The sequence below is a fragment of the Lissotriton helveticus genome, chromosome 2_2, assembly GCF_964261635.1.
Source record: "Lissotriton helveticus chromosome 2_2, aLisHel1.1, whole genome shotgun sequence".
Taxonomy (NCBI): Eukaryota; Metazoa; Chordata; class Amphibia; order Caudata; family Salamandridae; genus Lissotriton; species Lissotriton helveticus.
In genome coordinates, this window is record NC_136060.1 from 328,695,570 (window position 1) to 328,723,473 (window position 27,904).

At 43.9% G+C, this 27,904-nt stretch overlaps 1 protein-coding gene across 1 annotated transcript in view; it reads left to right on the forward strand.

The window, feature by feature from the left end:
• The window catches only part of ZBTB49 (zinc finger and BTB domain containing 49), a 201,524-nt gene that overhangs the window by 27,098 nt on the left and 146,522 nt on the right, over positions 1 to 27,904 (forward strand). The window contains exons 3-4 of the mRNA XM_078678479.1: positions 109 to 1,205; positions 21,414 to 21,460. Coding sequence (XP_078534605.1) covers positions 109 to 1,205; positions 21,414 to 21,460 — 1,144 coding nt within the window. The remainder of the gene's footprint in view (positions 1 to 108; positions 1,206 to 21,413; positions 21,461 to 27,904) is intronic.

Consider the following 27,904-nt stretch of genomic DNA (forward strand, 5'->3'; position numbering starts at 1 on the left):
GACTTCTTGTTTTCACATTTTCTTAAAAGCATTGTTAATTTTCTAGCATTATATGCTCAAACATTTCTTATGGTAATGTTCTGAATATATGTCTACTTCACTTTACAGGTGTTTGTTTCAGAATTCACCCTCTCAAAAGAATGATGTGTTCAATCTGGATATTAAAAACGTCGGTGGCATAGGCCAGATCCTGGACTTTATGTACACCTCGCATCTTGACTTAAACCATGACAACGTGCAAGCTATGCTGGACATTGCACAATGCCTTCAGGTGCAAATAGTACTAAACATGTGCCACTCTTTTTTAAACCCACCAACTTGTGCGGACTCCTGCATCACATCGAATCACAACGCCTTTCCACGCCTTGGTGCTTCACCAGTAGCTTCTGATTCTATTTTGGATGGGACTGCTAGTACTCACTCATTACAACCATCTACGATCCACGCTGAGACACTAAGTAGTAAAGTTTCTATTAACCAACAGTTGGAAGGCACCCAATGTTACAAGCCAGATGATTCTTCAGGCATCGCACAAAGCCAAGCATCTGGAAGAGCTGAAAGCACAATGCTGACAAGCCACCATTACAAACTCCGAAACTTTTTTAGCAAGCAAAACAAACAAAATCAGGATCCTAAACAAGAAAACCAAGCAGGTCAACCGAGGCAGCTCAGCGAGCGAGCAGACCCATATCATGGGGATAATCATGATTGGACTGTGCCGGGTTCTCGGAGTGTTTCAGATTCCACTGAAGCCTTGCCATCTCACTGTTTTGGTGAGTGCTCGAATTTATATGCTTCTGACAACGACTCTGGGAGTATATCTTTCCAGTCTAATAGAATGAAGTCTTTGAAGAAGGCAGTGCACCTCAGAAAGTTGAACTTCCTAAGATCTCAAAAAGCAACAGATCAAGTGTCTTTTGAATCTGAACCAGATGATCGCAGCATGATTGTGGAACATGGTACCTGTCACACTGCGCCCCTACCTGACCATTCGTCTATGTCGGGCAAGGAGAAAGAAATAGCTGATCAACCGTGCTCTTTCGACAATGATAATCAGCCTATTGAAAAGGAAACGTGCCAGAGAATTTCTGCATTAGAAAAACATTCACCCACAACACAGTTGCAAAGAACCTATCCCTGTGATTTATGTGGGAAGAACTTCAAACATCCGAGCAATTTGGAGCTTCACAAACGTTCCCATACTGGTATGATCTTGGTTTTGTTTTAGGTGGTGGTAACAGTACAGAACTTTAACATTTGTAATCATGATTGCTGTGGTTATAATAATCTTGTGGTTCCACAACATCGGGTAGATATTAAAGTCCAAAGGTGTGAAAGCCATAAAGCTACAAAAAATACACTTGACATGTGAAGGTTAAATGTATACATCTGTTTGCCGTTTTATATAGTACATGCCAGACCAGAGGGTTGCCTGAGCATTTGGTGACAGGGATAAGAGCCAAGTAATCCGTGAAAGAAGTCAGGTACACCTATAGACAGGTTATCTTTAAAACAAAGCAAGCTTTAAGGTATGTTAGCAATGTGGATTACGGTTTTACTCGCACTGTGCACCAAACTGAAAAACCATGTATAAATAATGTACAAATGTGTATATATCATTTTTAGGAATAGCATGATAGAAACTTTTTAAACAAGAGACATTCACTTACTGTTGGAAATGGGATTTCTGGTAGCCAGGCAGAAACCACCACTCTAGTCAGGGCAAGGGAGTTACATGTTGAAGATAACCCCTGCTCAGCCCCTTGGTAGCTTGGCACAAGCAGTCAGGCTTATCCCAGTGGCCATATGTAAAGCGTTTGCGCAACACACTCACAATAGCAACGACACACTAGGCACACTACAAAAGGAACTCCACACAAGGTTATATAAAAAATAGCCTTTGTATTATCCAAAACACATTAGAATCATAATTACACATATACACTGTTCCAACTGGCACCAGGTAACAATTTGCAGGGGATCATATACATGACAGGGCCAATCGGGCCACTGTCAGAACCATCACAAAGCAGAAATAGCAAATGTAAAAGACAACCAGTAACTACTGGCAAAATACTGTACTCCGCATTAGCACTAGCAACATAAACGCATTATGTCTGCATCACATTAGGCATGAAACATGTTATACATAAACATCATAAGCATAAACACATTATGCAATCTCTGTAGGCATGAACATATTATGCAATAGGCATCACATAGGGCCTTGTGTCCTACCAAAACTGACCCCCGGCCAACTGGCCTTCTGTGGGGCTCAAATGCCCTTTGTCCCAAATGTCAGGGCTTGCAATTATAGGGCCTCCCAAGTATCCCTCTGGGTGCCAAAGCAGTGAAACTACTATGCGCAATGTGCTGTGGGAGTCGGGTGTATCTCACCCCTTCCTTGGTACTCAAATACACATGGCCCCGTTGTTGCAGCTGCCAGCAGTCCTGTGGTGCAGCTGAGGAATCACCTTTGGCACTGCAGTGCCTCCTGAACCCCCACTGGGACTCTAAAAACAAAATTGCCCCCACGTTGCACAGCTGCCCCATAATCTGGCAGTACCGGTGTGGGGCCAGAACATGCACTAATATTGCCTGGGGAGCCCCTCCTTCCCGGGACTCCTCTGGGTGCAGTTTTGAGCCCCCTGTACACACCCCACTCGCCGGGGCCTTCTTCCAACTCTTACTGGATCTTCCGGACTTTGGCTGGGAGCCCCAGAGGCTCCGGTACTTCAGGTCGGCATCTCGCTCCCTTGGCGGTACCCTAGGCCCTCCTTTTTGTCATGGGAGCCCCGTTCAGGACGCCACGGACTTCAGACCCGAAGCCCCGCCCAACATCAGGTGACCACTGCCTGGCTTCCTCTTCCACTGCCAAGGGAGGCGATAATGGAGCACACGAGGCTCCGGAGATGCAGCCGGCCCAGCCCACAGTCAGGCACGGGCGCCTGACTTCTGTTTTCAATCTCAGCGGCTCCTGACAAATGCGGGGTGGGCTCCCGCTTCTCAATGCTGGCAAATGCGGGGTGGGCTCCCGCTTCTAAATGCTTGCAAATGTGGGGTGGGCTCCCGCTTCTCCATGAGGCCAAATGCAGGGTAGGCTCCCGTTCAAAGGGACATCAATGCGGGGTAGGCTCCCACTTTCCCCCCGCTGCATGGGGGGAATCGCCACGCCGGGATTCCCTTCAGGAGACTTCGCAGTCAAGCACTGCAGGCCACCAGCACTCCTCCTGGAGTAGAAATATAGCGCTAAGCCCCCAAAGGTTTCAGTTACAGTAAATAATAATGGGGTAACCCTGTGTCCCTCAGAACCTGGGTAAGTATATGCACAACATTGGTTCTGTCGGGAAAGCACTATTCCTATGCGAACAAGAACTCTGTCAGACAAACATTTCTTTTATATGTAATGATTTAAGTCATGCCTTAAATGCAAATATGGAAGCAATGGAACACAAGACAAGAGAACAAAGTTAAAGTTGCTTGCAATAGTTGATATTTATATGAATTCCAGCATTCAAATACATTAGCAAATTTGTCAACACGGCTGTCAAAAACAGTGTGCAGTGTAGCAAGTTGTGTTTTTCAAGGTGACATTTCGGTGCTTAGTGATAGACATGCAGTGCATATAAATATAGTGAAAATATGTACAATTTATACAGAGAACGGAGGATGTATGAAAGTGGTTAGAGCTAGAAGGACGCAATGTCTCTGGTAGATAGGAAAGTTATTCATTGATTTTGAGCCAAAGTCTTGGTGTGCCTGGACCATGTGGGATCATCAGCGTTTCGACCTAACAATACACTGTTCAGTTGTCAAACGGGTCTTCATCAGGACATGAATAGGAGAGAGCCCACTTGCTTTTTTTGTATAGTGCTTTATTGAAACATGCGAAGCACAGCATACTGGATACAATGTCATTTTTTTTTCAAAGCACATATTACAGAAATGTCAAAACAATGAATATTTTCGGTATTCAGCTGTTCAGTTCATTGGAAACCAGTCCTGCTTTATTTTAACACCACAGTTTTATATCGGTCCGTCTGCCACACAGATGGCATAGTCTTTTTTCTGCATCTACTTGCGCTTCTGGTTTCACGCGGCATTTAACTTTGGGTAGACACGCCGAGTTACTCAGATTCACGTCTACAACTTGAATTAAGAACATATCGACATCACTACAGGTATTCAGCAGCATGCCATTTTTTAATGGGGATAACAGGTGCCGTCTTTTTCACTTTTTGTCAGAATGATTATCTTTAGCACGCGTGCTCGAAACCACAGTGTCTACTTAGAAGCATGGCAGGCCCTAGGTGCACTTCTTTTACTAACCACGCTCCTTCGTACACAGTATCCTCGATTTAATCGATACATAGGGTGTTGTTCTTTTCACCTTTGACAACTTTATCACCGCTCACATGCGCGCTTGATGTTGCGGTGTTAACATGAGCACGGTAGTTCCTATACTCATTTAAATTACGTTTTTTTTCATGTTCGTGGCAAGAGTTTGAGTCACGCTTTCAGGGGTGATTAATGTATCAAACTGCCGGTTCTCACGCTATATATGATATATGCAGTTCTTTTTGTACTATTCACGTCCGTTATTAGTTCTCTGTACATGCATATATAACAGGCACAACAACAGGGTTGTTAATACATAAATGCACATCTATGGTCCTGGAATTGTATTTTGACAAGTAAACACATTTTTTGTAGGATTTATCCCCCTGATGATGGGCAGCTGCCCGAAATGCATTGGAGCACTTGTGTAATGTGGTGATTGATCTTACCATTGACATGTATATGAGAAGAATCATATGAATTGAATTTTGATGAATACATGAAGTAAAATGAACAGTGGAAAACTTGAAATAAAGGAATGTAAGAATTGAAGAATATTTTAAGTTCATTGATTGAAGTGGATGAAGATTTGAAAGCGACAGACACGTTGCCTAGAGTGCTTACAGCTTCTGCTTTCTCCCTGCTGGAGGGCATTAAGTTTGCACCTTGAAAAGCACACCTTGCTACACTGCACACTGTTTTTGACAGCCGTGTTGATAAATTTGCTAACTTGTATGAATGCTGGAATTCATAGAAATATCAAGTATTGCAAGAAACTTTAACTTTGTTCTATTGTCTTGTGTCCCATTGCTTCCATGTTTGCATTTAAGGCATGACTTAAATCATTACATATAAAAGAAATGTTTGTCTGACAGAGTTCTTGTTCGCATAGGAATAGTGCTTTCCTGACAGAACCATTATTGTTGTGCATACCCAAAGGTTTCAGGGCAAAGACTGGGCCCAGGAAGGCCCTCCAGCTGAGAGACAGTCCCTTGTGGCAGTTCCTCCTGGGGCCCAGCAGCAGCAAGTCCCAAAGTAACACAAGGAAGCACAACACACATGGGGTCACAGCCCCAATATTTATACAGTATTTCTTCTTTGTTCTGTCCTGGGACAGGGCTTGGGGGGAAACTGTCTCAACTGGTTCTGAGGGAATTGGAGCACTCTGGCTACCGTGCTCCTCTTTCTCTTTGTCAGGTGGGGGCTCGGTCATCAGACACACCACAGGGGGGCGGAGCCAGAAATCACCCATTCAGACACAGACCTATTCAGGGTCAGGGGACTACTCCTCCCACTACTCCAAATGCAAATCTCCTATTCAGCCTAGCGCTGACTCACTCTGGAGCCACACACACCTCACCAGCCCCTGTCACTGCGGAGCCAGACATGCAAAACACATCAGGCAGGCAGACACATGGCAGACAGAAATGCCAACTTCTAAAAGTGGCATTTCTAAACTAGTGATAATAAATCTGCGCACATCATTGCGCAGCATTTATTATTACTATTCCAAACATACCAAACCTGACCACGCTGCTCCTCACATATCAGGAATTACCACTGAAACACATAACGGGGAATCCCTAATGCATTCCTATGAGAGGGCAGCCTCACAGCAGTGAGAAACAAAATGACTGTCACTACCAGGACATGTCACTACCAGGACATGTCACACACTTAAGGTACATGTCCTACCTTCTACCTACAATGCACCATGCCCAATGGGCTAGCTAGGATCTGCCTTACAGGGAACTGGCATGCAGTAGGTGTCACGTCACAGCGGCAGTAACATTGCACGTACAGGCCCTGCAATGGCAGAGGCCTGAGACTAATTTGAAAGGCTACTTTAGAGGGTGGCGCAATCAGTGCTACAAGCCCACTAGTAGCTTTTAATTTACTAGCCCTGGGTATCTGAGATACCACTTTACAAGGGACTGACTGGTAAATACGCCAAACAGGTGTTGACCAATCTTACCATGTTTATCATAGAGAGCACACACACTTTACACTGGAAAGCAGTGCTAAAGCGCCCAGGGTCCTAAAACCGCCAACATCATATCAGAAAAAAGGCTAGGAGGAAGGCAAAAAAGTTCAGCGATGACCCTATAAAAAGGGCCAAGTCCAACACTCAACTTTTCAGAAATTTCTGTTTTAAATAGCTTTGAAGAGTAGGTATTTCAGGCAATATTTTACTCTATATGCCTGCTGTCTTGTCAGAGCCACTGGAATTATGCGGCAGGGTAAAACCAAATTAGGCAGCAGGGTTTTGATGGTATTACTTCATTATTTTAATAGTTTTATACATAGTAATGCTGTCTGGGCAAATATTTTACCGAATTAGTACCAGTTTAACTGCCAAATACATAAATAAGCAACTGAAAGATGTGACAAATCCTTAATTATGCACAAAAAGTAGCTGCCACAGAATCGAATAATACCAGTGTCCCAGTGATTGTGTGCAGTATACTGTCCTGACGTGTGATTTATTAATGCACTTCTTTCCCATCATCATCTGTATAACTAAAAAAAACTGCTAGGAGACACTAACCTACTTAAACAGGTTTAATTTTACCACACAATTCCCAAAATATTGTTATGGTTTTGTTTCTTTGTATTTGCCTATTCGTGGTAATTGATGATAAGTTAGTAGAACGACTATCTCCTCTTATATTTAACATCATGCTTGATAGTTGTTTGAATTTATTCGAGCTGAATTACTTAATTTTTTAACTTAGAAATACATTAAGTCCTTGGGTGAAATCCTAATTTATGGTAATACAAGTTCATCGGAATTACATGTTTAAACCATTGAATTTGAAATGTGTTTTTTCCACGTGTGATAGATACGCTTCCTTGTGAACGTTCCACTAAAAACCACTCGTCTCCTTGCTATTCCTAATGTTTTATCAGCAGTGCCATCTGGTGGCTAACACTAAAAAAAATATATTTATTGAGCTGCGAAGAAGTCAATTTTCACAGCAGAGGCTCGCTAATCACTTTTGCCTAATCAAATGTTAATGGGCTGAAACACAACACTGTGTGAGGCATCTACATGTTAACTATAATTTGAAATGTATCACTAGCATGTGCATGATACCACTAACCAGTGCAATTGTATTTTATATTATGATTATTTTATTTATTTAGGTGAGTTTAGGTGATAGGTGCAGGGGCCATCAAGGAGCTAGGGGCCAAGTATTCTTCACTCTGGTCAGTAAGGACACTCATCAACAGTTCCTTTTTCGGGTCCCTGCCCCTGAAGGGTCTTCCTGCAAGAGCCAAAAAAACTCCAAGGGAGGAAGTAGTCCTTTTCTTCCTCAAACAAAATGTACCTGCTCCCAGGACCGTTGGAAGATTCGATGGTGCCATTCGCTGACGCCTAACTCTTTCCCATCTTCTTTGAAGTCATTACCACTTCACAAAAAACTTGTCTACCAAACATACTCAGGGCGAGGCTTTTCAAAAGGTTATGTAGGATAGCCTTAGGACTGCTATTCATCTTTCTGGGCCAAGCCCCAAAAGGACACCAGATAACTCCTTGACTCCAGAGGCTCCAACCTCGTTGCTGCTGCCAAAAAATCTACTGCCCTCGGAGGCGCCGGCTCAGTTACCTTCAATCCTCCTTCTGATGTTGTCCCTGGCACCTTTGAAGTCGGTAGAAATTATTAGAGTGTAAGTAAGTAATCTTTATTGCTTGATTATTAAAAACTATTGTAATACAGTACACTGGAACTGCATTAAAATATATATTAAAAGAAATACATTAAACAGACACGTAGTGTGTTAAGAAGAGACTGTCCGGCAAGTTTCAGAAGATGTATTCAAGTTTATTCGTAATCCAACAGCTCCTGCTGCCAGTCTGCTGTTACACTCAAGTTAAACTGTCTCACAGAACTCATCCATGGAGACAGAATGTAATATGCACATGCAGTGCATTTTGAAAGATCACAACACATCACCCTTATAGAGGAAATAACAATGAACAAGAAGGAACAAAATTAATAAGTTAAAAAAAATTATTACAAAGTATTCTAAATAGAAATAAAATTGTACATTAAAAGAACAATGATGATGATTAGGACATTTCATAATCCTCATACCTTTTTGGAAGGCGACGCGGCCTAGGTGGCTGATGTGAGGAATCTCTAATAGAAAGTGCATCAGAAGAAGGTGACACAGCTGGACATGATGGAAACATAGATTTATCACCTTGAAACTTCACCAAACAAGACATACTCCGCTTACCACCATTGTGTACAGTGACAACATTATTGTATACAGCAACAATAACAAAAGGTCCCATGTAATCAGAGATACCTTTCTTGTGCAAGCTTGGTTGCCAGTAAAAATATTGGTTAAGTTAAATCCAAATGGTGAAGATCAGAAGCAGAATAATGTTGGAAAATAAGAATATAATTACTGTAGTTCTAAATGAAACACTTGTATAAAAGGACACTAGATGGCCACCACTCTCTGCTGTAGAGTTTCTTAGTTGCTCACAGTGCTGGCAACAAGGCAGCAATATTCTTGAAAATCGGAAAAATCATACCTGAGAATATGTTCAATTCTGTCAGCGTATGATGTATTGTCCATTTTCAAAGATCACAACATGGTGCCATTGCCATTGACCTTTAAAAGACGGAACCCCGGAAAGGGACTCACTTCCACACCAATATCGTGTGACCAGTTTTCTAGGTGATCTTCTCCTGCCCCAAGTGGTTATGGGTTCACGTAAGCAGATTTTGTAAACAGTGAACGAGTGAAAGTGCGGGTGCGGCAAATAAAGTGCAGTGTGCCTATGATAAACAAGCATTTGCAATGCAATAGGTCTCTCATTTGCGAGAGTTTAACCTATTGGCATTGTAATTGACAATGCCTTTTATTTACGTTTAAAAAACCAACATATAAATAAAATGCATTGCCATTTACAATGCCAATGGCTCAAATTCTTAACAACTGCGAGATCTATTGCATTGCAAATGCTTTTTTTTTTTTTACAGTATTTTTTTTACAGTATGATGGTGAGTAAACAGTGCTGCCGGTATAGAGTTGGAGTCAGCTGGGCTGCAGTTTACCTACTATATTTGAGCCAGAGCCCGGATCTGGTACCGCCATTTTCCCCGCCCGCCCTCCCCGAATCCATCCTAATGTGTCCTGATACAGGGGTTCAATAACACACGTTCAGTTTGTTTCACCATGCCAAGCTTGAGCCTGCAGAGTGGAGGGCAGAGTGCAGCCCAGATACACATTACTCACTTCAGAAGACAATCAATAATAATGCATTTCGTATAAATTGAGTGTCCAGCTGAGAGGGATTGTCAACACAGCTGGAACCTTGTCTCCTGATTCAGCACCACTCAGATGTCGCTTCACAAGTTCGAGAGAAATAAAGTGAGATTTAAAAACATTTCTTAACTGAAGCACTCTATATTAGGAAGAATGTGTGGTTTGTAAGAATGTCAGTTATGTCTAAGTGTGCGTGTAACTACTTAAACTATAATTTCTCACACAGCATAACATAAGTATTTGTAAAGCGCACGTTCACCCGTGGGCATCTTGAAGCTGAATAAAAGATGTTTATTGCGAGCCAACAGTACTCACTTTCTAGACCTTAGAAGGATGAATGGCTGTGTAACCCCGCCATGATTTGAACCTGTCACCAGGAGGTCAAATACAGGTCCCTAACGTGGACATATTAGTCCACTAAGCCACCAGCACGAGAGCACAAACAGAACGCTTACAACGCTTTTTAATAAGTGTTAATTATCATCCCATTTTATCAACCTCAAATAACAAAAGATTGTATTAAAAGTAAAACCAGCAAGAATAAAACCTCATGCCTTGCACGTTATTTTACATTATTGTAACTCGTGATCCGTAGGAAGATACCTGAAACAAAAGTATCAACCCACTGTGCTATATTACACAAAATATAAATTTGAGACTTGGGCATCACGTGCACTTCTCGGCAGCAGACTTTAATCATCTGAACTATTTAAAGAACCAAACCAGTGACCAGAGATTACACACAGATCTCTCCAGGAAATGCAATAACCAATTGATAGACAGACCTCTGAAGTAAGGACATTAACCCCATCATCTATCTTAAAATGCAGCTTGTTTGTGACCAATAACGTAAGAATGGATAGCTTCATTGTCACATTTTGGCATGTTGCTTGTTCCTTGGTGGTAAGAATTTTAAACAAGTATTTCCAAACCCAGACAGACTTGCCTTACCTATTGGCTTTTCCAGTGCCTTTTGGCAATGTCCTACTGCGTTGAGGAATGCTTTTTGCCAATTATGTGTCACATTGATGAAAACTTTTTTGAAAAAGGCATGATGGCAGTTGCATCATACAGCTGGCGCACATGCATGACTACACATGCATGTGCCAGCAGAATGATGCAGGCGCCTTTTGCTTTATTTTTTATTTACCGATGCAAGATGGTGGATGCCACTGAGATCAGCAAATTAAACAAATCATCTTTTTTTGTGCGAAAGCTCAAACTGAAAAAAAGTACAGCATGAGTCGGGTGACAAAGGCGGGACCGTCAGGGGAGGTACGAGGGAGAGAGCAACACAGGGAAACAAAGAACAAAGAGAAAAAAACACGAAGGGCAGGGCGGGATGAGAAGCATAAAAACCAGCGAGCATGTGTTAGAACAAAAAGGAGCACTTACAGCTGAGACATCTTAACAATTTTGGGGGCGTTAGGCCTAACGTATTTTGGGGGCCCCTGTTTGAAATAGCTTTGAATTAATGATCCATTTAAGCCCTTTCATGCCCTCCTCGGCCAGGTCACTCACACTGCACATACACACTTGTTCAAATTCTGAATGTGTTTACAGACACTGCTGTGTGTTTTGAATATTGTAATACAGTAGCCGCTCACTAACCTTACTTCAAATAATCTCGGCGACACCATCCCATTTTTCATATGCGAGGTCCTGTTTTGATCTAAAGAACTTTTTTTATGGATGTTGTATAAAACATAAACATATTTCTCTGTAAAATGTCTGTAGTACACTCACCACCCACATTCAAAATAAATTAGAACTAAGAGCAGCTAGAGATGGGTGGGACCTGGGAGTGCTTCGGGGAGAGAGGTAGGGGGCACAGACAGAAAAAATACTAAAGTGCAGTAAACACATTTTCAAATGTCGCTTAAAATAACCCTGCGTTGATCTGTACCTGCAGAGTTGATAAGCTGTAGTTTGCAGTGGTGCTCGTTGAAAAAGCGGGTGCCCACCCCGCTATTATCTTTAATCTAGAACGGGAGCCTACCCCGTATTGCAGCCACCGTATTAAGGAAATCACCGCCGCAGCCCGGCTTGGACAGGAAGCCAGGCAACCTGTGTTGGGATGGGGCGGGGCCGCAAGAAGACAGGAAGCAGACTGGAACCTACCCCGTGCTCCTGTGCCTGTGAAGCCAGCCAGAAAAAGAAAGCGTGTGAGCCAGCGGGGCTCTTGTGCTCGTGGAGAGCCCCGCCTGCTGCTGAGCCTGCCCCGCTGTCGAGAGAAAGAGCCCGGTGAGCAGGGACTCCTCGAGAGCAGCGGGGGAGTCCTGAGTCAGCCCGGTGAGTGTGTGCCACCCCGCATTAAGGGAGACAGGAGATGGGCACAGTGCGTGACTGCACGTGGTGAACACGCTCGTTCTCATTTCCAGTCCGGCCTGCTCATGTCATTCTCTTGTCTCGCATGAGAGGAAAGTCAGCGTCAATAGGTATCGCTGGTGACAGCGCTTCGCGCTGCGTCGCCAGGCGAGACCTTAAAAAGGGCAGCATCAAGACTGTTCTGTTGTTAAAAGTTCATGTGCAAAGGTCTCACGGCTGGATGACTCTGAATACATACTGTGAGCAAGCAGCCCAGAAGTACTTTAACACGGGTTACGCCAAGCATACAAAAATTAGGTTTATGAAGTTTAGACTTGGCTTGTTGCCTGGCACTCCGCATTCTCCACCCTGGCTGAAGGAGAAGGCGGACCCTAGATGCCGCCTCTGCGGGTTAGCATCGGAATACCTGTTACATCTATTATGCTCCTGCAAGCAACACTCGCAAGAACGGCAACAAATATTAAAAGCAAAATTCAACCAGCGGGGAATTCGAACTAGGAGGCAAGCAGTTCTGGCATGCTTTGCTCCAAGTGATCCCCAACTAAACTGCGCCTTGGTAAAAATTTTGACAGCATGCACTAAGAAATTGCCGGAGATTAAAAACATTGACTGAAAGCTAACTTTTAAAATGTACTTATGCATTTATAAACAAAGTATTATATCCAAGAATTACCGTGGTGTAAATAATTGCGATATGCATTTCTGGATATAACCTGCCTGATCAAGTGTCTGCCTATATCCGAACTTTAATGTACAGTCTTTTTAATAGAATTTTTTACCTTTTCATAATTATGGAGATTTTATGGGTTTGTAATGAAATATTTTTTGTGTTGCAATGGTTTTAAAAAACTATGCAAATAAAATAAACTTGAAACAATGTGCAAAAGGTCTAGGAGTCTAAAGGCCTTAGCCGACTGATGGACCTGTGCAATGGTTAAAGTGCAATGTGCTTAAACTAGAATGCGGCAGAGCAAAGACTATTTAAATTGTTTAAGCTGTTATCGCTAAAAAGGTGTGTGTGCAAGGGTTTAGGCGTCTAAGGCCTTAAGTTGACTGGTGAACCTACCTGCACCTAATGAGTCTTTAGAGGGAAGGTCTTTCAAAGGGTTCCAAGTGATGTACATTGAGGGAAGGCAAAGGATAAAAACACTTTTCGCAATGCCAGGTCGATAGGCCTCTGAAAGCATTAGCTTAACAGATGCGAAACAGCAGGCTAGGCATGTAGAATCTTTACCCAGCTTATAGCCTGCGTAAATTCATAAAAAATCTAACAGTGGGTGTTTGGGCTGAAACCAAGGCTGTTAACTATCTAATCAAACTCCTTACCTTCAACTGCTGGGGCCATGGCCTCCAACTTTTTTGAGAATCGATGAAAAAATTTCACCAGTTCACAGTTTAGTCTAATATCCGATGGTTCAAAGCAGGCTAAGACTGCCTCCCTGCAGTACCTTATGCCCTGGACTTTCCACCTTCTTTGCAGCATCTCCCACCGGTCCTCCATAAGGGTGGGGCACAAGCACTTTATACGGAAAATATCTTCCTAACCCTGGTTGCATAGCGGACAGTTTGCTTGTTTCTTACACCTTTCCATGCGGGATAATAAATTGGGGTCAGGATTAGCAACATCCAGAGTTTTTTTTTTAACTGTACCTTGGTCCAAATCATTATAAAATTTGCTTAGAGAACACTGTGGTTTCAGATGCATATAGATGTGCAAAGTCATCCAGCCATGTTTGCTCTAAGATAGGCAGGCCTTGTCCTGTAGTAGTGAGAGCTGTTGTGTGCTTGCTTTTGCCATCCTATTGAACTCCTGATGGCTAATGGATAAGTTCAAGGTGCTCAGTAGTCTAAGCGTGCTTAAGGCCTGAGATGGGTAGGAGCTTGCAGAGGAGTTTTGCTTTGTTTCTCATTTGGACCAGAGGTGATGGCCCAGTGAATCATTGTTTGCTGACCTGATTTTGTGACAACATATCATAAAGGCCGCCTTCTGAGCCAGCGTCTGCTTAGGAATGTCAAACGTAAGCCTTATCTGGACTGGAGATGAATGGGAGGGATGCTGAAAATTTGTTCTGTAGATCTTGAGAAACATTCTATCCAGTATTGCGATGTCCCACCCCTTAAAAGCCTCACTTCCATTAAGCTAAGGTGGGGAGAATCTTTGCTTGGGCCACCTGGAGGATAGGCATAAGCATAGGACCTTTTAGTTTTCTGTAAAGAGACCTGAGAGCGAAGACTAAGGCAATGTCCTTCTTCCTCATATTTAATTGGTCACTGTATCGGCCGTTATCATAGAAGCAAACTCCAAGGTACTTAAAACTTCTAGTTGAGCCTAACTTTTCTTGATCCAGAAAGCACTTTGGTTTTTGTAGTCTAGTTCCTTGAACCACCCAGATCAAAGTTTTATTTTTGTTGATTGTCAGGTCATTTCTAGTTGAAAAGGCTTGGGTAGTATCCAGAAGGCGCTGCAGGCTGATCTTGGTTCTGCTAATCAGTACTAGATTGTCCGCGTACAGCAGGTTCAAGAGCTGAAAGCCCCCAAGTTTTGGCGGATTGAAATTAATGGAGACCAAGGTAGGGGTCTGATCAGATAAGAACAGGTCAATTAATGTTGGTGCAAGGACGCAACCCTACTTGAGACCTTGTGTGGGTTTAACAAGGCCTGGAGAAGCGAGACTATTCTCCTTTTTTCATTCTGACCTATGTTTCTTGATTCAGTTATTCCAGGGCCCTAAGCAGGCCACCCGGAATGTTGAGACGGGCCATTTCCACCAAAGTGTCCCCCTGTTGACCCTAATGAATGCAGATTTGTAGTTGATAAAACCCAGGTAGACTGGTTGGCTGTTGGACCTTGCCTGATCAGATAATAAGGAGAGTGCCTATAAGGTTCACAGAGGTCGCTGTGTGCTTGGTGAACCCGGTTTGATATGGTTTGGTGAAATGATCTTATTAGTCTCTACCCCAATCTGTGGCTCTTCTAGTAGGACCCCTGTTAAGTATTTGGCTTCATTGTCAATTAGAGCTACCAAATGATAGTTCTCAGGGGCCCCCTGGTCTTCTTCCTTGAATATTGGTGCAAGTATTGCGCCACACCATGGAGGAGCAATACTGCTCAGCTTTAAGATGGTTGAGAAGAGCAGTGTTAGTTGAGCAGCCCAGAATGTTAGATCTTCCTTAGAAATGGCTGGTGGGATTCCACCTGGGCCTGGTGCTCCCTCTCTGCGGCCCTTTGCAATTTGTTTCTGGACTTGAGTAGGAGTGATAGAGCACCAGGATGTTTTGTGATCACTGCTCCTGGTATGGGGTGAAAGGAGTTTGATAGCCTCCGAGCTATCTCCCTGTAAGTAGGACTGGTCCGACTGTGCCGACTGATTGTAGTGGTCATATAGGAAGTGGTACCAAATTGGCTCTGGGATGTTAGAGGAGGAAACATATGAGAGATTTCTGCCCCCTAAATTTAAAGTCTGCCAAAGGGTCGCTGAGTGGTTTTCCCTGATGTGATACAGTAATTTTGTCCAGAAGGAGTTCCATCTCTGTAAGTATTCCTTTTCTCCACCTTTAGATTTTGTCTTGCCTCTCTTAGTTTATATAGTATTGTTGAGTCCATTGGCGATCTTCTAAGGGTTCTCCACAGCTGGTTGATCCTCCTTTTAGCCATTCGTATCAGATGATTTATTCCCCATCCTTGTAGAAGGGACCATTTTGCGTGTTGGATTTAGTTTTTTTTGTTTTGGCTATTACGGGCTTAGTGTACCTACTTACAAAATTTTCAGTAAACCTTACCCAACAAGATAGAGAGTCTCCCTCAAATTTATAGTATTTATAGTAGATGCCAATAGTTGTTTAGCTTCGGAGGCCGGGGTTCAGAAGGTGTCAGTGGTGTACTTGATGCGTTTAAGGTTAATTGTGTGCCCTTCGACCCCCTTATCTGCTGCACAGTCATACCCATCCAAACCAATGTTGATGGTTATCTCTTGAGGTTGGTGGTCGCTATCCATTTTTTCTCCAAAGCCAAAGGAGGTGATGATGTTCAGCGTGGGGAGACGGGCAGAGGTGTAATCAATTAAAGAAGCACAGGAACTTGTTTAATATGAGAGGCAAGGCGGTTTGTCCAGAAGTATATGGTCATTGAAGTGAAAGAATATGTCAAAGCATGATGTTAGTGTCTTGGTTAAGAATTGTAATCCTATTTATTCACCTGTACTTGTATATTTCGTCACTAAATAGCCTACAGTTAAATGTCAAAACTATAGTTGATGAAACGTTGTAAGGCATATGTACTTTATACATTTATAGTCCTGTCATTTATATTCATCCTTGATGTTGAAGAATATCTTCTTCTGATGATTTGTGAACCTTAAGTGTCATCATCCAGAGTTTGCATGACTACATAAACTTTTATTTTTATGCTGCTAAAATGAACGAAGTTGCACTTTTGTTTGTATGCTTTGATGATTCAATGAATCGAATAAAGATGCTATACAACTATATGGTCATTTAAAGCTCTACGGCCAAGGTATTCACGATTGCCTTTAAGGGCTGTCCTCTCTTGTCTTCTTTGTGCCACCCTGGGGAATATTGAGGTGGTGTCGTTCAGTGGCTACCTTGCGCCTCTCTGATCTCATTTGCAGGTAGTGCACTCATTAGCCACATATTGAAGTTGCCTGATATCATAAGCTCCTTGATGGACTTCTCCGACCTAAGGCCTATAGTGATGTCAATCAGGTTGTCAGAGACCTCTGTCCTTGAGATGGCGTTTTAGTGGATATAAACATTTATCAATGTAATTCTCATTGTTTGGCCGTTGGAAGTTTTAAGTGATAGATCTACTACTTGTAGCTCCGTGTTGTCTCTGTCTTGTACTCTGGTCTCAGTTGCGCTTGTGATCAATCTGTAAATGGCAAGACCACCCATGCTGCGTCCATTGTTTTGATGCAGGAATGAAGTGATTTGTGTAGCCCTCCACATGGGACCCTTCTATGACTAAGTCTCTTATACTAAGACCATTTGTAAAAAGAGGAGGATTCCTCTTTGCTGATTATAATGGGGCTGGAGTTTTTCAGTGTCTTGTTGCCATATGAGTCCAGCATGTTCTCCCATTCTTTTGAGTGGATCTAAGATAGATCTCTTGCAAGGGTTCATGAAACTTCCTCGGTGTTAGCTGATTGGTTTGAGCCATTTCCCTGTGATTTTTTTGCATTCTTTGCAGCCCTGGGCATCAGGTAGTGGCAACGCTGTCCAGGTGTCGTTGGACTGGTGCTACCAGGTCCTACCTCTGGCCCAGGGGAAGCCCACTTTTTCTCCTCTTCGTCTATTTGTGTGATTAGATGGGGTGAGTCTTCCCCACCCAGTGACGAGTTGACCAAAAGCTGCATTAAGTCTCCCATAGCCTTAGGTTTTGAGTTAGTGTCTCTGGTTGTTTTCCCTAGCCCTCTTGTTCCACTTGATTCAAGGGGCTAAAGAGAGTACTTGGTCCGAGGTGAACCAGCTGCTCCTCGTCCCTGCCCTGGACAACAAGGGCACCCTCATTGAGGGGGTCTCCTTAGTGGCTTAAGGACTCTTGAGAGCCCTGGGCTCTCTTCCAGCTGAGGGAAGGGGCTGAGCTTTTTTTGTGAACGATCACAGATTGGCTTATGGGGACAGGCAGCAGCTGCTTGATGTTGGTGTTGCCGGAGATGATGCCTGCCCTGAGTCAGACTGGTGGGCCCTTATTGGTGTTGGCGTTAGTGGAAGTATCTGGTATGGCGGAGCTGAGTGTACAGGATGATTTGACCTCTTCCTTTGCTTCTTTTGGGTCACCACTGGCCCCTGTGATGTACCGGAATGCACAACGTCTGCTCGTCAAGATAGCTCGGCTCCTGGCTCTAGTCGACTTGCCTCTATCCACAATGGAGCCCAGTGCTTCTGCAAGTACACTCTTAGGTGGACAAATAGAGGGGATTGTGTGAAGTGACGGTGCATTGAGAGGTGCAAGCCACACCGGACTAACTCCGGTCGCTTCCACGCCTTTCCAGTATGACACCAACTACCTAGGGGGTCTCACCAGCCTATATCTTTAAAATTCCAGTAGCCGGTTACAGGTGGGCTGATGGGCTTGTAGTCAAGCAACAAGGAAGTGTGACCTCATACCTTACCACCTTTGCCTCCCCTGGTGTTTTGATGGCAGTTTTCACTTTCTGCAGGTTTTCCACAATCAAGGTGTGCTGCCTCACCCCTCCCTTGGGGTGTTAACTAGCAGCTTAGCAAGGAGGGCATGAGCATGCACAGTCCCTATTGTGGAGAGTGCTTCTCTAAACAGCCCAGCTCCCTTTGGGCATTAGGGGGCACATAGGAGAAGCTTGGGGCTTGGCAAAACACACCGGGCCACTCCCCCAGCACACTGGAGTCTCACCACAACTTCAGGCTCTGACTCCTCCACAAGGAGCTCCTCAACACACCTCTAAGCACGGTGAGGTACTTAGAAGAGCACAGTAAAGACTGGTTCACCTGCCCTCGTCTCACACAAGCTACTGTACACCATAAATCTTCTTCCTCTTTGGCCTTCTCTATCAATTTTTAGGAGTCCTACTTACTCCTACCCGGAGTCTGACCTTCACTGGCATGATGCTAAACACAACGTGAATAAGAGGTTTTCCTTTGTCCAAAGGATTTTGTCTATTTAGCGTATAATTTTGATATTTCGGAAACTCTATCCTATCCTGATTTCTGCAGGTAGTTTGTCTGCTAGGCATGGTGACACTTTTCCTACAATTGGTGCTGCCTGCCATGTGGTAAATGAGGGCATTTTGTTTGTGACAGTGAGTTCAGCATCTGGAGGATGCCTTTGCTTTTCATACAACACCTGGTGGATGTGCCCCTCAATTCCCACAGTAGGTCTATGTAGGAAAGTAGCCCATTCAGACATGGTCAACCCCACTTTTTGCCTGGTGAAGTAATTTCGACTGGAAGTGCACTGAGGCTCTGCTAACCAGGTCCCCTGTGACAGATCTCTTTCCCAAAACTGTACAGTTGTTTCTCCAATTGGCAAAACCCTTTAGCACCCTCTGTAAGGCCCTAGTAATGGGAAACCCTGTTACATAGGGCCTGAGGTACTAAAGATGACTCCTAAGGGCTGCAGCTCTAAATGTGCCACCCTAAGGGATCCCTCACCAAGCACATCAAAGGCTGCCATTGCAGTCTGTGTGTCTTGGTGTAGACAAAAGTGAAAACATGTCGTGTCACACATCCCTGTGTGCCATGTCCCATACCACTGCATGTACTATTTGTAAGTCACCCCTACAGAAGGCCTGACAGCCCACTGGCAGGGTGCTTATTGTTATATGCGAGGGCATACCTGCATGAGCAGATATGTCCCTGTGCTGGTCAGTCCTATTACTGCCAGTACAGGTGACCAGTGAAGCCATTTTAAACCATGTAGTGGACACTTGTGAAAACAAGTTCCCCAGTTACATGAAGGCTTCCCTGAAGATAGGGATGTTTGGTATCACCTATCTGGTATTGATGAACCAACACTGATGCTAGTGTTAGATTTATAAATACACGCACACAGAGGGCACCTTATAGGTGCTCTCTGAAAACCTACAGGCCTCTAGTGTACTCGCTGACTGGTTTCTGCCAGCCTGCCACGCGAGACACTGTTATGACCTCCTAGGGTGCGAACCGTTTGCTCTCAGGAGACCTAGAACAAAAGCCTGTCTGGTAAGACGGTGGCCCTCCCCCTCCCACTGGATGACCATCTGATAAGCCTTCCTAAGGTGGCAAGCTTCAAAGAGCTGCCGCATTTGAAATACAAATCTGTCTCCCTTTCACAGGAGAGGAATCCGACCCCTTTGTCCAGGGCCCCCTTTGGCACCTGGACAGGAGGCAAAATTAGCTAGTCAAGTAGGCGCCATATTTGCCCTGACCGTTTTTCATTTCTCCATTTCATAGCGAGTTGCCCAGATCTTTTCAGCCAACATGATTACCATCCACTACCACTATTGGCAGGTTGGTTTGGATCCGTGGGCCCTGTGTTGGGAGGATTTGCGTTTGTGACTGTGGACTCTGCAATGGGTTATTTTCCTGGTGGCGACCAATATGGCAGGCACTCTGAATGTGAAGGTGGAGCACTTAAGTCACTTGTCCCTGAAGGGTCATGAATGGGAACTTTTTCCCACAGTGACAAACCAGATTATTTGGCAGTTGTGATTTCCTTATGTGGATTTCGTCATGGTTGCGAACAGGAAGGGCACTTTGTTGTGTGTCCAGCATTTCCCTCTAAATGGCACCTTGCGAACATCTTCAGATTCAACTGGTCACATTGTTCGCCATTCTCATTCCCTGTAGTTCCTCTGCTTTAAAAGGCCCTATCGAAAGTGCAAAAGGATCTTGAACAGTTGTTAGTTATTGCCCCAGTTTGGGTTAGGAAGATTTGATATGCTGATTTGCATTTTTCTGGCCCCCTCAGCACCTCCCACACAGACAAGATCTGCTTTCGCAATAAAATGGTTGAGTCCTCCACTCCAGTGCTCAGATGCTCCAACTGCACATGTGGAAATTAAGTGGTGTCAACTTAAGGCTTTATGCTTCACATTATAGGTATTGATTATCAGCTGACCTGCCCAAAAACCTGCTACCAAGTTTGAATGTGCAAACTGCTGAACTACATTTGTTTCTCTGAGCAAGTCTACAAGCTTAAAGCCCTTCATGGCTCAAGTTTTTTATGTTGTTTTTGTTCTGTTATTTTCCTTGCTTAAGTAAGTGTGGCAGGAAGTACATTGATAGGGTATTTCACCGTCCTATCTGCATTTTGTATGGCTTTCTGACCAGCCATCTTTAATTATGTAACAGCCTAGTGGCACAATTCCTAAAAGCTTTTCTCTTTTCCTCCCATGCCGTTTATTTTGCAGTGGGATTTGATGTAATTTTGTTTTTTGTCATGGCATCACCATTTGAACCAATACACAGTCGTTACTTTTGCCTACAGGCTCCTAATCCTGTATTAATGGTAGCAACTACTTTTGCATTAGGTTTAGTGAATTGCAGGCCCCTTTGGTCCAGTCCCCATTCACTGTTTTTCCCTACCAGTATTCCAAAGTACGCAGTGATGTTCTTGCTGTTATTTTTCACTGTTGTTAAGCTTTTAGTTCCAAAAGACGGATGCGAGTGCGCTAGACAGTGCCATATGTAAGCCACTGTCACATCTTTGCTGGACGGAGACATAACTAGCATCACGTAACACCATCTACAACCTGGAGGTCTTTTGCAGGTGAAAGGTTTCCTGTCTCCTAGAGGATATTCATTAGATGAGCAATACTCTTGAATATACAGTACCTACCAGAAATATTTATTAAAGGTAACTTTATATTTGCAATTAACCAGCAACATTTTAAATGGGACATCCACAGTTTGGTAATTTTGTGATTATATTTGTAAGTGGAATCGGTAAGTCTTTAATAGAACACAAATGTTAATTTTTTTTTTAGGTGAGAAACCTTTTGAATGTGTCATTTGTGGAAAGCGGTTCTCACAGGTAAGATTGTCATCTGTTAATAAATATCTTATTTTACATGATGTACTAGATCTATTTAAAATATAATGTGAGCAATGCTTCTCTTTAAACAAATTGATTTGAGAACCTTCGTGTCCATTTCTTTTTTTAAGGGCAAAACTTCTATTTTAAAGAACTTTGATTCCTCTACCACATTGTTCCTAGAATGGCTTTCAAGACTCTTGTTGAAAATCTCTCACTATTTCTCTGATGAGTTGGTTTTCAATTGAAATAATAATTGTAACATCAACCCAAAATACCATTGAATTCAAGATCTCTGTATAACATTAGCTGCATTGGGTATGCTAGGTGCTCTAGGTATATTATGGAGGAAATAGAAACTTTGGATATATCACCCCATACCCTGCTCTCAAAGATTAGGTAAAGTGAAATGTTGGAAGCATTGTTTCAACTCTATTTATTGTAATTTGGTACATTTTATTTGAGTTTGTTTTGGAAGTGACCAGTCCTTCAGATGTCCTGCCCAATTAAAACTGATGCATAAGCCAGCAGCTGAATATCCTTCCTTGGAAAAGCACAGGACCACACAAAACCAAAACCTTAACCTTAACCTTAAAAACACCCTATTGGCTCTTAGTGCCCTATTGAAAGAATTCAAAGTCTTCTGCACTATGTTTATGGCCTAATAAAGTAGAGACCTTGAATATTTGCAGAAGCTGGCTTCCCTTATGCGCTGACCATGACTTTAAATTGTTATCTATTCATCCTTAAGTTCACATTCAAGCCACATGCTCTTGAGAAAATTATATTCTTGATTACTGAAATGTGATATTTCAAATAGGCCTTGACTGTTTTTAGAAAAATCAGTTCTGCAACCGAATAAGTAGCACAAATGACCTTGGTCATCAGCTTGTGCTTTCTTAAAATGTATGTTCTTGAGTTTTACTGAGGCAATTGCCGACCCATTGTCTTTTCTAACACATCCAACATATCAATAGCCTATATAATCCTTATTTTTAGGTCGAGCCTAGCGTTGCAGCGAGCATGCACTGCTCGCTCTGCGAGGCATGCTGTAGTAGGGTATGATGTTGAAGTGCCGTGGAAGCCTCGCCCACTCTCCGCCCATACTTTTCGTTGGCTGGCTTCCGATTCTATATGAGGCTTCTTAGTCCCTCCTTGTAACCACCCTGTCTCATTTTGTGACCGCCCATCAGGACTGGATCTTTCACTTGCTGTGTTATACGGTTGACGTTAGGTAGTCGGTGAGCACTATTTTCTTTCAGGCGCACACTGCTCAGCAGTGTCACTGCTTCCCCCATTGGTGGCCGGCTGCGGTGCGTGTTGCTCGCTAGCCGGAGGTGCGCTCGCTGCTCTGGCTGCACAGGCTGCAAAGAGGAGAGGTGCGCTTACTCCCGAAGGGAGCACAGGATACAGCTTTCGCCCCTCCTCCTGCCCGCGGAGCTTGCGCTCTCCTCCCTGGGGCCTCATCAGGGCTATGGGCAGTGCCAGCCGGCCCTGTGCCCACCTCTGTCGGAGGAGGGCTGTGCCCAGGGCACGATGCTAGACACCTGTGGCTGCTGCCAGCTCTGCACCCCCGGGGTGGGCAAGCGGGGGCCAGCAGTACAGGCACCGAGTGCCTCAAGATCCACAAGCGCAGGAAGGGCCCCGCGGCGCCGGGGGTGTGCGTGTGCAAGAGCCGGTTCCCGGTTTGCGGCAGTGACGGCGTCACCTACCCCAGCGGCTATGGCTGTAGGCCGACAGTGCCACCGCCCAGGAGAGGGGCTAGGAGACCATCAGCCAGCGGGCCAAGGACGAATGCCGTGCAGCTGTCAGCTCGTGGCCACGGCTGGGTCCGCTTATAATCACTGGCACCTTTCCAAGGCCCCTCTCTCCTTTTCACAGTATACTGTGCACTCCACAGCTCTCGACTTCTCCTCGCACCTCTTCGCAGCCCCAAGAGCATCCGCCATACTTCACAGCCCTCTCTCTCTCCTTGTCTTCGACAAACTCCGTTCCTCTTCAGTGAATACTGCTCCTTGTTCACGGCTCTCGGTGTCTCTTTCCAACCCTCTGCTCATACTCGGAGACCCCTGTTCTCTTCACAACCCGCAATCCCTCTTACCTACCCCATGTTTTTTTCCTTTTTAATAGCCCTCTGTTCCTTCTCTTAACCCGCTGCTCCTCTTCCCTGCCCCCGCTCCTCTTTACTGCCCTCTGTTCATCTTCCCATCTCTCTGCTCCTCTTCACTGCCCTTTTCTCAGCTCACTGCTCCTCTTCATTGTCCTTTTCCAGCTCTCTGCTACTCATCACTGCCTTTTTCCATGCTCTCTGCTCCTCTTCACTGCCCTCTGTCCCTCTTCCCAGCTCTTTGCTCTTCTTTACAGTTTTTTGCACCTCTTTACTGCCCTTTGCTCCTCTTTTCTGCTCTTTTCCCAGTTCTCTGCTCCTCTTCGCTGCCCTTTTCCAAGCTTTCTCTTCCTCTTCACTTCCCTTTTCCCAGCTCTCTGTTCCTCTTCACTGCCCTATTCCAAGCTTTCTGTTCCTCTTCACTGCCCCTTTCCAAGTTGTCTGCTCCTCTTCATTTCTCTTTTCCCAGCTCTCTGCTTCTCTTCACTGCCTTTTTCTCAGCTTTCTGCTCCTCTTCACTGCCCTTTTCCCAGCTCGCTGCTCCTCTCCACTACCCTTTTCCAAGCTTTCTGTTCCTCTTCACTGCCCTTTTCCAAGCTCTATGCTCCTCTCCGTTGCCGTTTTCCAAGATCTCTGCTCCTCTTCACTGCCCTCTGTTCGTCTTCCCAGATCTCTGTTCCTGTTCACTCCTCTGCACTAGCCCAGCACACTCACAAAGGACTTCTCATTAGACTATTATGCCCTCAGACAGGCTGGAAGGAAATGCCAGAGGCCTCTCTAGGTAGGAACACCAGAACTTTCTCCTTCTTCAAAGGAGGCACCAGGTATAACAAGCATTTGCAATGCAATAGGTCTCGCATTATTAAAAGTTTGAGTTTTTGGTGTAGCAAATATAAATGCAACATTACTAGTTCGAATTTTGTTAATGTAGACCTATAGAGTGTAGTGTGGTACAGTGAAGTGGTGTAGTATAGAGTAGAGGAAATCATTGTAGAGTGTAGTGGAGTTGAGTAGTTTAGCGTGGAGTGGTGTTGAGTTGAGTAAAGTGGAGGAAAGTTTATAGAGTGGGATTGTGTGTGCGTGTATTGTGATAAAATATAGTAATATTATGTAGGAATAAACGTATGAGAAATATAGGTACGTTTTTAGCAATTTCTGTGTTACAGGAGGGTTGACTTTGATTTCCAGGACAAGCAGGCCAGTTGGGAGGTGTTGGGAATGTGGTGAGATGATTGTTCTGAAGGTCAGATGCATAGGAATACAACTTGAAATAGCCTGGAAAGAATAGACAGCTGAAATGAGGATTAAGGACGGTTTCATGGATAGCATTCAGATAGATCACAGACAGAAGGTGAAATGCAATTACAAATGCTACATATGGTTTTGCGCCTAGGAGGCCCAGAGGGGTAGAGCGGTTTGGGCATAGTTTGATCTATGAATTGGTGAGGTGATTGTTTATAGGCGGTAAGGGGGGCAGTATTTGACAGTCTTTTGTTGTGATTGCGCTATTTTACCTAAATGACAAGGTCCTCACAACACGTTTCTGATTTACGTTTGTTGACCCACAACTAACAGGATTATTCTTATCTGAGTTTGTATAGCCTTTAATTTTTTCACGCTATTTATTCCTGCTTGAAGCACTAGAAAACATATTAATTATGTGGCTTCTATCCGAAATGAATCACTTCATTCATAACCGCCCATCTCTCATGTAATGTGTGACACCTTCAACCAGTACTGACTTTACTTCAATACCACTACTCGTGCTGTTTTTTTTTTAACCTACACTTACAATGTTACGAAAAAAATGAAAGTTCCAGAAAGTAACAGGCAGTTGGTTGAAAAGTCATGACTTACTGATAAGACGTTACATGGAAATACTTGGCAGCTCTGTTTATGGGGCTACGAACCAGCAAATTGGTGATTGCAAACGCTGGATACAACTAAAGCTATTCATGTTTCTACGAATCTTGCGTCCCCTCCAAAAACATACACTGTATGCAGGGTTTTAAGTGGCCCAGGTCCTGCAGGTGCTAAGCAGGTGCAGAGTAGGGTCCTTATTAGGCTCTCCAATTTTTGCCTTCACCCTCAGGGTGAAAATAAAAATCTTCACTTTGCAGCAGTACCATCCTTCACAGGCCTTGATATAACTTCCAAGAGACTCGTTTTACTTTTTTCTCATGTCAGAATTGAAGCATTTTCAATATTATATACAACAAATCCGTAGTAGTTGCTTATTTATTTTATGCAACTAACAACCATTGACAAAGCCAATAGTCCCGGCTTGTTGTGGAGTAATGTTACTTGTATTATATATCTGGATGCAGTGACACAACAAGCTCCAGAGGCCTCTCTACAACTGCCCAGGTGGCCTTCTGCAACTGGACATGGTAACTGGGCTTTCTTGAACCCTGCTGACTTCTGCTGGAGTTCCTCAGCCCTAAGCTATGGCTCCTTATTCCTGGACCTTTGGTGTGGCATCAGTTCAACTCCTCCTTACCAAAAAGAAGAAATCCTGAAGTTTTGGGCTCTTTGCAAACAGGTCAGTTCACGGCAACATCTTGCGGCCCGTGCCAACTGCCAACATGAAGCTTCAGTGAACCAGACTCTATGTGTTACACGGGCCACTACTGATGACCAACGCCACAAGATCTGCACTATGCACTACAGCCCGCCGAGACTGCCGGTGCGCATCTTTAGCAACGACGCCCGACAGGATCTTTGCACTATAGTGACGACCATCCGCTGTGCTCTCCCTGCTCCTTGCAGCTTCCTCCACCATGAACTGAACTTTTCACACTTGACTTTAGAAGATCATCTTTTCAGGTTGACTCAGCTGGTTCCTGTGTCTGGCCCACACTCCATCACTGTCAGCCTGAACGTATGACTTTCACCTGGTCATGCAAGAATAGATAACCGCGAATGTGGCAGAAAAAATAGAGCTAAATTGTAATTTTTGGTAGAATGTGTGAATAGTGTAAGTAGTGTAAAAGTTATACATTTTAATATACTTAATTACATTTTGTACTCCAGGATACCATGCTAAGTTTGCGGTATATGTGCATAATAAGGCAGTATGTTATTGGCTAATGGCTGTGTTTACCAAATATAAAAGGTAGCCATGCCATTTGCAGCACAGTTTGGCTGCTATCTATTCCGTTCTGGGTTACAGTCTTAGATATAGGCAAAAAGTAGTTTTATTGTTGTCGCCTACCTATTCCCACTTTACTAAAGTGGGAATAGGTAGAGACATGTATTTATAATTTTCTATGTATATTTTTAGCAGTTTGGGGAGAACTGCATTTTGGTTTCCATTTTTGTAACTAGCACAGTAATCTGTAGGTATTACCGCAGTACTACACAGACTTCTTTTGTGAAGATTTGAATATGTTAAAAAATACACTTTCTTACATTGTGTTAGGGAAATATAGTGTACTACAGTGTATTTCTAATTTACCATTTATTTATTTTAAGTACCGCAGTTCTCAGTACATGTGTTTTAATTAGTTAGAAACTTGAAATTCAACCAATCAATCAAACAGCATTTGTAAAGCGCAACACTGTCACCCCTAGGGGTATCTGGGCGCTGTGGCTCCGTCGAAGAGCCAGGACTTGAGTCTCTTTCTGAAGTGTGCTAGCGAGGGAGCTGTGCAGAGTTCGAAGGGAAGGTCATTCCAGGTCTTGGCAGCGATGTAGGAGAAGCTGCGGCTGCGACAGATGCAGGGAATATGTGGGAGGGTGAGTGAAGAGAATCACAGGTATCTAGCGGGTTGATGGAAGTTCAGTCGATGGTTGAGGTAGGCAAGCCCTAGGTCGTGGAGGTCTATGTAGGCGTGCATGAGTGACTTGGACTGTCATCTTTTCTCGTTTCTGTCGTTTGTGGAGGTTCAGGATGAGTTTGGCTGCAGCGTTCTGTATGGTCTAGAGTCTTTTTCCTACCTAGTAGCACTTTATTAAAGTTGTAATAGGTAGAGAAAACTATCAAACCTAACACTCGCTTATATCTAAGGGCTTAACGCAGAACACAGTCTAAGTGTACCAAAATCAACATGGCTGCCTTTAACTTTTGTCATTAGCCAATCACGCAGTGCTTTGACATCGCTATGTACTATGGGACGTCCATGATATACCTTGAAATTTCACACACACACCCCCACCCCCACCACACCTCTACCAACTAGTTTGTCCCAAACAATCTTTGACACTCCACAGGGGTATGTAAACTTTATTTTCGGGCGTGGCTTCTCAGTATATAAGTATATGTATATAACTATATAAATTATCAAATACATTGTCACTTTCTGTAACTGGGAGTAATGTGCTCTTTAAATGGTGTA